The following is a 13,850-nucleotide window of genomic DNA, read 5'->3' on the forward strand; positions in this document are numbered from 1 at the left end:
GTTTGGTCCTTAAGGGGTTAATGAAATTGCAAAAACCATAGAGAATACATGAAATGATAGTGTAGTACAGTGATGGCGAACCTATGGCACGCGTGCGTCAGGTGGCACGCCGGGCCCTTTCTGTGGGCATGCGGCCGTAGGTTCGCCAATAATGCAGAGTAGGCACCTGCCTGCCCGAAACGGCAGGCGCCTACTCTGCTTCCGGTTTGGGAGGCAGGGGAGGGATCTGTGATGCAGCTCCCCTGTCCTCCCGCGAGCAAGCTGTGTGGAGCGTTGCCGCGCGTTACCATGGCAACGCTCCACACAGCATCGCGCGGGAGGACAGGGGAGCTGCTGCAAAGATCCGTCTCCCTGCCTCCTGACCCGGAAGACTGCTTGCCACCACCGGACCACCAGGGATGGCTGTGTCCCCTCCTTCCTTCCTTCATTATAGGTAAGAAGGAGGAAGAGGGGGACTGATTTAATAAAAAATAAAAAATAAGTATATTAAAACACCTTTAGCCCTCCCCCCTCCACACAGCACCCCTATCCCCCACACACACAGTACCCCTACCCCCCCACACACACAGTACCCCTACCCCCCCACACACACAGTACCCCTACCCCCCCACACAGCACCTCTACCCCCCCCACACAGCACCTCTACCCCCCCACACAGTACCCCTACCCCCACACACACAGTACCCCTACCCCCCCACAGAGTAGCCCTACCCCCCCCACAGAGTACCCCTACCCCCCCCCCACAGCACCTCTACCCCCACACACAGTACCCCTACCCCCACACACAGTACCCCTACCCCCACACACAGTACCCCTACCCCCACACACAGTACCCCTACCCCCCACACAGTACCCCTACCCCCCCACACAGTACCCCTACCCCCCCACACAGCACCCCTACCCCCCCACACAGCACCCCTACCCCCCCACACAGCACCCCTGCCCCCCACACAGCACCCCTGCCCACCACACAGCACCCCTACCCCCACACACAGCACCCCTACCCCCCACACACAGCACCCCTACCCCCCACACACAGCACCCCTACCCCCCACACACAGCACCCCTACCCCCCACACACAGCACCCCTACCCCCCACACACAGCACCCCTACCCCCCACACACAGCACCCCTACCCCCCACACACAGCACTCCTACCCCCCACACACAGCACCCCTACCCCCCCACAGCACCCCTACCCCCCCCACAGCACCCCTACCCCCCCCACAGCACCCCTACCCCCCCCACAGCACCCCTACCCCCCCCACAGCACCCCTACCCCCCCCACAGCACCCCTACCCCCCCCCACAGCACCCCTACCCCCCCAGCACCCCTACCCCCCACAGCACCCCTACCCCCCACACACAGTACCCTTACCCCCCAACACTAACTGCAATTTGTGAGAGTCGGTCTGTTTAATATGACAGTGTAGCTCCACAAAAATGGCATCGAAACCCGATCCTAGCCACATGGCTCATTAAGAGAAGGCTTGGCTACATGGTATAAAAATAAAACAATATATATGGTAAAATGCAGCATGTATTGGGGAACAAGAAAAAAAAAAACATTGATAAATTAATGGAAATAAGTATGTACAATTGTAAAAGAACAACACATTAAAATGAAAGAAAAATAAAACCTAAAAATAGGTATAATTATAAAATGTCTGTCTATAATATGTCTGGCTATGAAAAATAGCACAAATTACCAAAATATTAATAAATAAAAAGGTAGTGTACTGATGTTAAAATGAATAATGAATGGCGCCCTTATAAAGTAAGTAAGTGAAATGGGGCATGACTGTTTCCCTTTAAAATATAAACTTTAACTATCCTGAAGTGGCTATAGTGCCACTTGCACCACCTCCTAAACGAGAGAGAGAAGCTCAGCTCAGCAGCGGTTGTTATTATGCACATACAAATGTGCATAATAACAGGAGGTGAAAACCTAAAGACCTATACAAAGGACGAACATCCTAACATGGAAAATATGAGTATACATGGGCAGGAAAACTCTTTATAAAATGTAATTTTGGATAAAGCTAAAAATGGAGAGCAACACAATTCCGAGCATCACTTATTTTTTACTGTGGATTTAACGCATGGCGAGTGATGGCTTTTAACCGTATTTCTGATTTGGCACATGTGAATTATGTCACAATATATCATAAGTGCCCCTGTCAAATTTAAATGGGACGTTGAGGGTCATCGTGTTAACAGCTGCTTCATTCTATAACCCTGCTAGCAGGGCTGTCCAGCTGTAGGAAGCTTACATTGTACCATAATTTCCATTGTTCTTCTCCTGCCAGCAGCTGTTCATATGGGAAATTTTGGCCTACATTATCCAGAGAGCCAAAGATGGTCTTCACCCATAGACTGCAATTCCAGGAATTTTAACATTTTTAAGTCCTGTTAAAAACATTGGCCAGCAGATGGCAAACCTACCTGTAGATAATCTACATTTGAACAGGACTTTTTTTTTATTTTATTTTTTTGTACATATATCACACACACATATGTATAACTCGAAAACAGAGTTTGTATTTTAGTATGTTTTGCTTGTTTTTAACGTGAATATTTTAGAAGGCATTTTGTAGCTGCACTGTTTGTTCCTCGTTTCCAAGGACCCTCTGCTTCCTGCTGGCATGGTATAAGGATTCTGGGACTCCTTTCACTGTCTGTCTTCTCTTGCTGCCTGTAAGTGCTCAGTCTGTGCACACCAGTTTATGATGGCTTTGTGTTCCAACATGCAGTGCCAATTCACATTTAGCAGATAGGAGGTCAGTGACTTGGACGATCCATGCAGTATTAAACAGACACTTGTTTGTTTTTATTTATAGTTTGTGCTCGCTTCAAGTATCTTATCTTTTGTACCATGCTGGTTTGTTTTGCCTGATATGAGGGAGAGATTGCTTGCAGACAAGTCCATGCATGACATCACTGTGTAGAAGTGGAGGAAAACGTGAATATGGGCAAAACTAAACAAACTGCTATTTAAAGGCCAGGTGTCACTCTTTTGTAGTTAAACCATTACATAAAACCCTAAATATCCACCGTGTGAAATTCCATTATTTTCTTTTTCGAAAAAATGAATTATAAGTTTAGTAATTGCCATTGTTGTGGTGGACTGGACAATATTGAGATGTCAAACAGTTTTTTGAAAAGTAGAAACATACTTTGTTGCAATTCCTCCTCTCCCAATACTAATTACAAAGTGCAGTCATAATAATGACTGGTAGGGAGTCTTGATTGAGACAGTCGGTTCCTAAGGTGTTGTTTTCTACATTTAAATTTTTTTTTCGCCAGACTTCACAAATGAATTTTTTTTTTATTTTTTTTTAAGCAGCTCTGAAATTTCACTGTAACTCTAACCCAGTCAAAAGATATCCAAAGAAAAAGTAGGGTCTACTTTGTCTTAGGTATTTTTTCTAAAGTTGACAAAAAGGTGGAGTTACATCTGTCACACGGTGTGCTCAGCCATCACTAGACTCTAGCCTAGATCATCTATAGACTTCAGTGTTGTACTATCATGCGTGTGCGAGAGTACTGCACTGATGTCTGCTCCTGGCAGTAACTGAAGAGGACCACCAGGAACACAGTGGTGGTGGCTACAAGGGACAGGTTGAGGTTAAACTCTACTTTCCCTGCACCCTGCAGCCACTTCACTGCAAAGTCACCATCTGGGGTCCTCTCAATACATGCAAAGACCCCAGAAGGTGACAGAGCAGATTTAAAATTGGGGATAATTAAACGTAATGTTAAAATTCCTAGGAAGGTAAGGGTACCATTCTCCTTCAACTCTAAACTAGGATGGTTGGTCTATTTCCCCCCCCCATCCCCCACCCCCCTTCTTTTAATCACTTTGAAGTATCCAATTTAATACAATAAAATTGCAGGTCCTTGAGCATCTATCATTAAGGACCACTGACATTTGTCCTAGTAGATGTGGTCAGTAGAGACACTTTGGCCATTATCTATAGTTGGTTATGGAGAAAGATTCTCTCTGTCTTCAGTTCAATTCTTATTACATCATTGCTTCTGTGTTAGCACAACCCTTAATGGCTTCCCATTAACACAAAGAGTCTCTATATGACTTATTTAATTCCAGCGTTTTTACTGCGTTAATGCATTCATTTAATCATTCCTTCGCCCACCCAATGGCATATAACTCTGAAAGATCTAAACCATTAAAAAGATAAACTGCTCTCAAACTATTTTTGTCTTCATCCAAATTCAGAATGGAATAAAAAAAAAATGAAACAAATAAGTGACTGTTCTGAACGATTTTCTGTCTGTATTAGCAGTACATTTTCACGCTGTTAAATGTACTAATCTATTGAAAGGCAAAATCACATGCAGCATTCTGTGTTTGTGCGTCTGTCTTTTTTTTTTTTTTTTTTGTACTGTGGCGGGACTGCCTCGCACCCCAACTGGGTGCCTCTGACAATCACTGCTTCCTAGTGCTTACCGGGTACCACAAGCACCGCACCAGACACCATTAGGACTGTAGTCCCACTTCCAGCGTTACAGCTTGGTTGGGGTCTCTCTGTCCTTCACCCACCCTGGACCCAAGACCAGGATCCAGCTTCCATAGAAACATAGAAACATAGAATGTGACGGCAGATAAGAACCATTCGGCCCATCTAGTCTGCCCAGTTTTCTAAATACTTTCATTAGTCCCTGGCCTTATCTTATAGTTAGGATAGCCTTATGCCTATCCCACGCATGCTTAAACTCCTTTACTGTGTTAACCTCTACCACTTCAGCTGGAAGGCTATTCCATGCATCCACTACCCTCTCAGTAAAGTAATACTTCCTGATATTATTTTTAAACCTTTGTCCCTCTAATTTAAGACTATGTCCTCTTGTTGTGGTAGTTTTTCTTCTTTTAAATATAGTCTCCTCCTTTACTGTGTTGATTCCCTTTATGTATTTAAATGTTTCTATCATATCCCCCCTGTCTCGTCTTTCCTCCATGCTATACATGTTAAGATCCCTCAACCTTTCCTGGTAAGTTTTATCCTTCAATCCATGAACCAGTTTAGTAGCTCTTCTTTGAACTCTCTCTAAGGTATCAATATCCTTCTGAAGATAGGGTCTCCAGTACTGTGTACAGTACTCCAAGTGAGGTCTCACCAGTGTTCTGTACAATGGCATGAGCACTTCCCTCTTTCTACTGCTAATACCTCTCCCTATACAACCAAGCATTCTGCTAGCATTTCCTGCTGCTCTATTACATTGTCTGCCTACCTTTAAGTCATCAGAAATAATCACCCCTAAATCCCTTTCCTCAGATGTTGAGGTTAGGACTCTATCAAATATTCTGTACTCTGCCCTTGGGTTTTTACGTCCAAGATGCATTATCTTGCACTTATCCACATTAAATGTCAGTTGCCACAACTCTGACCATTTTTCTAGTTTACCTAAATCATTTTCCATTTGGCTTATCCCTCCTGGAACATCAACCCTGTTACATATCTTAGTATCATCCGCAAAAAGACACACCTTACCATCAAGACCTTCTGCAATATCACTAATAAAAATATTAAAGAGAATGGGTCCAAGTACAGATCCCTGAGGTACCCCACTGGTGACAAGCCCAAGCTTCGAATATACTCCATTGACTACAACCCTCTGTTGCCTGTCACTCAGCCACTGCCTTACCCATTCAACAATATTGGAATCCAAACTCAAAGATTGTAGTTTGTTGATAAGCCTTCTATGTGCAACAGTGTCAAAAGCCTTACTGAAATCGAGGTAAGCAATGTCTACTGCACCACCCTGATCTATAATTTTAGTTACCCAATCAAAAAAATCAATAAGATTAGTTTGGCATGATCTCCCTGAAGTAAACCCATGTTGTCTCTGATCTTGAAATCCATGTGTTTTTAGATGTTCAACAATCCTATCCTTTAACATGGTTTCCATCACTTTCCCCACTACTGAAGTTAGGCTTACTGGCCTATAGTTGCCCGACTCCTCCCTATTACCTTTCTTGTGAATGGGCACAACATTCGCTAACTTCCAATCTTCTGGGACTACTCCTGTTATCAATGATTGGTTAAATAAATCTGTTAATGGTTTTGCTAGTACACCACTAAGCTCTTTTAATAGCTTTGGGTGTATTCCATCAGGTCCTATTGACTTATTTGTCTTTACTTTTGACAGTTGAAATAGAACCTCTTCCTCTGTAAACTCACGTGTAATAAATGACTCATTTATCCTTTTTCTTAACTGAGGTCCCTTTCCTTCATTTTCATCTGTAAATACCGAACAAAAATATTCATTGAGGCAGTCAGCTAGACCTTTATCCTCATCTACATACCTTCCTTCTTTTGTTTTTAATCTAACTAATCCTTGTTTTACTTTTCTTTTCTCATTTATGTATCTAAAAAAGGTTTTGTCCCCCTTTTTTACTGACTGTGCTATTTTCTCTTCTGTGTGTGATTTGGAAGCTCTTATAACTTGCTTAGCCTATTTCTGCCTAATCTTATAGGTCATTCTGTCTTCCTCACTCTGGTTTTTTTTATAATTACTAAATGCTAACTTTTTGTTTTTTACTATTTTGGCTACATCTGTGGAGTACCACAGTGGTTTCTTGAATTTTTTGCTTTTACTGACAAGCCTAATGCTATTTTCTGTTGCCTTCAGTAGTGCAACTTTTAAATAATCCCATTTCTTTTGGACTCCATTTAAATTGCTCCAGTCTGATAATGACTCCTTTACACATATTCTAATTTTGGAAAAGTCTGTTTTTCTAAAGTCTAAAACTTTTGTTTTTGTGTGGTGTGACTCAGTCACTGTTCTTATATTAAACCACACTGACTGATGATCACTGGATCCTAAACTTTCACCTACAGTAATATCTGATACCAAATCTCCATTTGTTAACACTAAATCTAGTATGGCCTCTTTACGAGTTGGCTCCTCAATGACTTGTTTTAGAGACAATCCCAGTAGGGAGTTTAGAATATGTGTGCTCCTGGCACAAGTAGCTATTTTTGTTTTCCAATTTATATCAGGAAGATTAAAGTCACCCATGATGATAACTTCCCCCTTCATTGTCATTTTAGCTATTTCTTCAACTAGTAGATTATCTAACTCTTCAATTTGTCCTGGGGGCCTATAAATCACACCTACACGAGTTACTGTGTGATTACCAAATTCTAACGTAACCCAAACAGACTCTATGTTCGCCTCACTAACCTTTATTAGGCTAGATTTTATGCTATTCTTTACATACAGGGCCACCCCTCCCCCTTTCTTGCCTTCCCTGTCTTTTCTATATAAAGAGTACCCTGGTATTGCTATGTCCCAGTCATTTTTCTCATTATACCATGTCTCAGTAACAGCGACTAAATCTACACTATCAGTTGCCATTATTGCCACAAGTTCATGGATCTTATTCCCTAAACTGCGAGCATTTGTAGACATGACTCTAAGCTTATCATTTTTTAACACACTTGCTACAGGCACCTTCTGTCCTTGTTTTGGGGGACAATTGGATTGATGTTTTATCACCCTTTTGCCCCCCCCTCCTAGTTTAAATACATCCTAACACAGGAAACCTGTGCTAGGGACCAGGAAGTTCCCTCTAGTGGCTGTCTAATAGACAGCCACTAGGGGAGGACTTAACCCTGCAAGGTAATTATTGCAGTTTAAAAAAAAACTGCAATAATTACACTGGCAGGGTTAAGGGTAGTGGGAGTTGGCACCCAGACCACTCCAATGGGCAGAAGTGGTCTGGGTGCCTAGAGTGTCCCTTTAAGTACATTTTCGTTTTACATACATGCTCTGGTCCCATTGTGTACTTAAAAGTGGGGTGTGTCTGTACTTGACGGAGATTCCAGCCTGTGAGGTTGAAAAGTTCAAAGGGAAAGTGAGTGCTTCTCAAAAAGAAGCATCAAATTCACTTCTGTAAGAAACCTAGTTGGCAAATCATGGAATTTACCATGAAGGTGTCTTGTGTCTCAGTGTTGAGAAACATCTGATTGTGAACAAGTCATCATGACTGCAGAAAGTGGACTGGAGCTGAAGTGAGGAGACTCTCCTGTTGCTGGACTTAGGTGAGTTTAGAAGCAATTTGAGCTATTTTAATGGACTGGGTAGTAATCCAAACATAATAGGAACTCTCCAATAAAAAAAACAAGTTTATTTTTATTTTGTTTTAAGTGTTTTGTTTTTTTTTTTGTTTTTTTTTTTAAATTGGAGTGTTCCTTTAAAGCCCTGCCCATCAGAATGCATAATTGTGCCTCAGAATAATGCCGGTATGAAAAATTATATACATGGCTGTCCTCCATTTTGTGTGGCAAAGTGATGCACAGTATTTACAACTAGTGTCCTTAGCGCTGTTAGCACCTGGGTCTCCAACCCCCTTCAAGGCCTAGGGCTACCCTGTTCTTATGGCATGCCTCGAAAGTCCAAGTTAACCTTTTAATTAAAATCCATAGCACCCATAGAACTGCAACTACCATCATACTTCACCTTAGGCCATTCCTACTTTTAAGTAAAAAAATAAAAATAAATTCTTTGTTTCTATCTCCCTCAGAATATATAACTATTTTCCAGCTCTACTCGTAAAGCAACAGATTACTAATAGAAGGAATCATGGGACGTTTTGGGGATTTTTTTTTAGATTTTTTTTTTTTTTAGGGTAAAGTTTATTTTTTGTTTGACTGTGTGCCTATATCTTAGACATAGATCATGTGCTTGAATGGCGTAACTGCTAGAGCTTATTCACATCCTGGCTGACCTTTATTTTTAGGATGATTTAGCGCTATATACAAGATCACTTGGGTCTGGCTTCTATCTTATGTCCTGTAATACTGCAAAGTAATGCACTCCGAATGTGTAATGGAAGCTCCAAGTGCTGCACCTCATTTATTCACGCTATTTCCAGCTTAGCTATCTAAATATTATTTATGGTTGGAGCTCAAGATATATAGTCACCTGAACAACTTTAGCTTAATGAAGCGGTTTTGGTGTATTGAACATGCAGCCTCACTGCTCAATCCTCTGCCATTTAGGAGGTAAATCCCTTTGTTTATGAACCCTAGTCACACCTCCCTGCATGTGACTTGCACAGCCTTGCATAAACACTTCCTGTAAAGAGAGCCCTATTTAATTAAGTTCTGTTTAATTAAGATTTTCTTATCCCCTGCTATGTGAATAGCTTGCTAGCCTCCTGTATGGGATTAAAGTTCAATTTAGAGATTGATACAATTATTAAACCCCTTAAGGACACATGACATGTGTGACATGTCATGATTTCCTTTTATTCCAGAAGTTTGGTCCTTAAGGGGTTAAGGTAAATTACATCTGTTTGAAAGTGAAACCAGTTTTTCTTTTCATGCAGGCTCTGTCAATCATAGCCAGGGGAGGTGTGGCTAGGGCTGCATAAACAGAAACAAAGTCATTTAACTCCTAAATGACAGTGAATTGAGCAGTTAAATTGCAGGGGAATGTTCTATACACTAAAACTGCTTTATTTAGCTAAAGTAATTAAGGTGACTATAGTGTTCCTTTAACTTTTATTAAGACTCTTCCGGTCTTTCTCCCATATACATCTTCTACCAAATACTTTCTTCACCTTTTTGCTCTTTATCCATTCATTGGTGTCTCCTCTTGGCATAGCAGAGCCTTGTGTACTACACTTTAAATTATTCTCTTCCACCCTGGTGGCTGGCTGAGAGCCCTGAGACATGTAGATCAAACATTTGCAGTGGCATTGATCAAATAACCTGCTTTCATCACGAACTTGTTGATCCTGGCCATCTCTCCCTTAAACTCTGTATTTTCTCCCCTGATATTTTTAGACCGTTGACTCCAGTTCCCAGACATGGCGTCCATTAACAAGAATGGAAGCAGTTCTCGTTTGCAAAGTCGAAAGCCTCCCCACCTCTCAATCACGATACCTCCCACGGAGGGTGAGAAGGAAGCAAAACCCACACAGGTAAAGTAGTAGATCAATTCGGCTCCACTCGGTATCTTGGGTGTTATGCTAAACTCACACAATATATATCTCTCTGGTCCCACAGCCACTGACCAAACCCCTGTACCAAAAAAGTGTCAGCCTACAGGAGCCTCATAGTCATGGCATGGATGGAAGTGGTACAAGCGAAAGGCCAGCGTTCAGAAGACAAACATCCCTTTCACAAAGCATAAAAAAGTGAGAAAAATGTCATCCATAAAATGTACAAAATATTCCAGTCATAACAAATCGTATGATGCCACATTGTATTTTTTATTTATTTATTTTAGTTTTCATGATTTTTTTTTTAAATTTTTTTTTTTAGGCCTGCAGAACAGTGAGGGCAGGAAATGAACTGGTAGAGCTGTTACGTTGGAAAATAGCCAGAAAGAGGGGAGGATAAATGGGATGAGGGGATTAAAAGATGGCGGCAGACATGTTTGGGAGTGCCATTTTAAATCCTAGATAGAGGGGAGGAATACATTTGAACTCCATACTATTGAGTCATTACTGGGATTCCAATGTTTTGCTGACTCATCTGTCTTTAATTCTACTTAATTTCTTTAAAAAAAATTAGAATTCTTAAATTAGAATGTAAATAGGCAAATCATGGTTTGTTTAAGTGTCCCCTTCATGACGAGAAATGCCATGGCATTTATGGCTCATTTTAATAACTTGGTATCTCCCTAAGCTTTTGTTCTTCATTGATGATTAAACTTCTATTTTATATTATTGGATCTATGAATTTGCAGATGGAAAAGTACATCAGCTCCCACTTCTTTCTCTTTTGCAGACGTAATTTTTTTTTTCTCCTTATAAAGTAGTTGTACATTTGTTTTCTTTCTCATTCCCCATAAACGTTCTCCTCCTTCCACCGTACACCCAGAGCACACCTCGGTAATGGGAATTTATTTAACACTTTCTTGTATTCCTACAGGGGAACTGCCCAGTGGTTTGGTGTGAGCAATGACTGGGAGGGGAAAAGACAACAATGGCAACGCAAGAGCCTCCACCACTGTAGCCTCCGTTACGGGAAACTAAAACCTCAATATCAGAGAGACATAGAGCTACCTAGCCAGGAAACGCCATCTTTCCAAGCAACGGAGTCCCCAGCCACCTGCCGAATGCCCAAGGTGCGTTGACCAGCCTCTCTTGCTTATATTTATTACTTCCAGTCCATTGCTAGTAATCAAGAAGGAATTGCTCAATTGAAGGAATCTAGTCCTAAAAGTGAGCAGCATTTAAATGGCATTAATTGGATTAATAAGGTTTTTGGAGAAACCCTGGAACTGTTGCAGATAGCTACCCTACCCTTTTCATGGTAACGTAGAAAACGTAGATTGTCAAATCAGGCCCATGATATGGGAGTGAGGTGGAGATCCAATAGATTCTAAAATCTAGAAATTTTATGGTCTTAAATTATGTCTTGCCACCCAGCTACAGGTTTACGTGACGTTCATCATAACTCCTCTTGTCCCATTTAGTAGCTCTGATGTGGTTTGCTCAGGGTTATGGGAGCTGAAGACTAGTATCTTTATCCGCAATGTCTGTAATACAATCTTCTGATTCAGTTTCTTACGCTGTTCTATTAATTATAGAATAAGTACGTGTTAAGACCTATGCAATGGCCATCAGGCTAATTTTAGAGAGACTGTCTCAATCTCTCAATTCATGGCTCTGAAAGCGGAATCCAAGTCTCTCTTGTAAGATTTAAGAGATGGATACTGTTCTCTGAAAGAAGAAAGAAAAACAAAGAAAAAGCACACACCATGGTGATATGTCCCTAGGCTATTACTGTTGTCTGTAACCTGATCTACATTTATCCCTTTTGTAAAGTTAAAAGCGGCAGCCACGGAATGGGGGTGTATCCCACCGGTACCTTAGATGTGTGTCACAGGTAGAAATGGTCCTACCTTCTCTAGATTTCCGGGTCTCCAGTGTGATGCACGTACTGAATTGTTCTTAGTCTTTATATGGCTTTTTTTTAAGATAAAAATAAAAAATATTGCAAAAGGGAAATAATTACACATTTTTCAGACTATTATAGATTCAAAGCCTGTTCAGTTTACATTACTTGTTTAGTCCGTGGCCATTACGACATTAATGTACATCTTAAATGGCTCTGTTTATTTGTCTGTTTTTTTTCCAGGGTTTTAAAGGGAATATCTGCACTGTTTAAAGTTGTTTTTTTTTTGTAATACAAGTAATATTTGCCATTTTTTGTATAATCTTTATAACTATAAATACTCCTATATCGCCTTGTATGATAGATGATTTAAAAAAAACAACGAACACACACTTCAGAATGGGCAGATTTCTTCTCATATCTTATTTGACCCTCAGATCGTGGATCCCTTGGCACGCGGTAGAGCGTTCCGGCATCCAGATGAAGTGGATCGACCCCGGACCCCTCACGTGGGCTTGGCCCCACTCACCCCTGGAGTTATGTCCCTTACTTCCTTCACCAGTGTACGCTCCGGGTACAGCCGGTTCCCACGACGGAAGAGAGAGAGTGTGGCACACATGAGCTTCAGAGCTGCAGCTGCTATTATCAAGGTGAGCAGAGCTTCAACTGTGATTCGGAAAGGGTCTAATGCTGGAGTATCCAGTAGATACTACTCCCAGGATAATCGTCCAGTTATATTGAAGTTGTAGTTTCACAGCCGCTAGAGCACTGCCTTTCGGCTAACCTTGAATCTCCTACAGTATTTATTATCCATAAATACTGGCTTTCACTCTATTCATATGCATCTGCTATTCCAATACTGTAACAGATGAAGCCATTTCAATGTGTGCCTCTACTACTCCCGCACTGTAATAGACGCAGTCCTTTCAAATTGCGTCTCTGCTATTCCTGCACTATAACAGGCATAGTGCTGTCATTACATGTCTCTGTTAATCTCTATGTTTCTCAGCTATTCCTGCACTGTAAACATGCAGTCCTGTCATTGTATGTCTCTGCTATTCCTGCAATGTAATAGATGCAGCCCTGTCATTGTATGTCTCTGCTATTCCTGCAATGTAATAGATGCAGTCCTGTCATTGTGTGTCTCTGCTATTCCTGCACTGTAATAGATGCAGCCCTGTCATTGTATGTCTCTGCTATTCCTGCATTGTAATAGATGCACCCCTGTCATTATGTCTCTGCTATTCCTGCACTGTAATAGATGCAGCCCTGTCATTGTATGTCTCTGCTATTCCTGCAATGTAATAGATGCAGCCCTGTCATTGTGTGTCTCTGCTATTCCTGCACTATAATAGATGCAGCCCTGTCATTGTATGTCTCTGCTATTCCTGCACTGTAATAGATGCACCCCTGTCATTGTATGTCTCTGCTATTCCTGCAATGTAAGAGATGCAGCCCTGTCATTGTGTGTCTCTGCTATTCCTGCACTGTAATAGATGCACCCCTGTCATTGTGTGTCTCTGCTATTCCTGCACTATAATAGATGCAGCCCTGTCATTGTATGTCTCTGCTATTCCTGCACTGTAATAGATGCACCCCTGTCATTGTATGTCTCTGCTATTCCTGCAATGTAAGAGATGCAGCCCTGTCATTGTATGTCTCTGCTATTCCTGCACTGTAATAGATGCAGTCCTGTCATTGTATGTCTCTGCTATTCCTGCACTGTAATAAATGCAGTCCTGTCATTGTGTGTCTCTGCTATTCCTGCAATGTAATAGGTGCAGCCCTGTCATTGTATGTCTCTGCTATTCCTGCAATGTAATAGATGCAGCCCTGTCATTGTATGTCTCTGCTATTCCTGCACTGTAATAGATGCAGCCCTGTCATTGTCTGTCTCTGCTATTCCTGCCATGTAATAGATGCAGTCCTGTCATTGTATGTCTCTGCTATTCCTGCAATGTAATAGATGCAGCCC

The 13,850-nt window shown here is 41.7% G+C and overlaps 1 protein-coding gene across 5 annotated transcripts in view; it reads left to right on the forward strand.

Annotated features, from left to right (window-relative positions):
- RHBDF2 (rhomboid 5 homolog 2) overlaps nucleotides 1-13,850 on the forward strand; it is a 68,871-nt gene that overhangs the window by 25,146 nt on the left and 29,875 nt on the right. For all 5 annotated transcript variants that reach the window (XM_063458988.1, XM_063458991.1, XM_063458990.1 and 2 more), the window contains exons 2-5: nucleotides 9,815-9,951; nucleotides 10,037-10,167; nucleotides 10,907-11,102; nucleotides 12,313-12,525. In XM_063458988.1, coding sequence (XP_063315058.1) covers nucleotides 9,838-9,951; nucleotides 10,037-10,167; nucleotides 10,907-11,102; nucleotides 12,313-12,525 — 654 coding nt within the window. In that variant the 5' untranslated portion in view covers nucleotides 9,815-9,837. The remainder of the gene's footprint in view (nucleotides 1-9,814; nucleotides 9,952-10,036; nucleotides 10,168-10,906; nucleotides 11,103-12,312; nucleotides 12,526-13,850) is intronic.

This window comes from Pelobates fuscus, chromosome 6 (genome assembly GCF_036172605.1).
Source record: "Pelobates fuscus isolate aPelFus1 chromosome 6, aPelFus1.pri, whole genome shotgun sequence".
NCBI lineage: Eukaryota > Metazoa > Chordata > Amphibia > Anura > Pelobatidae > Pelobates > Pelobates fuscus.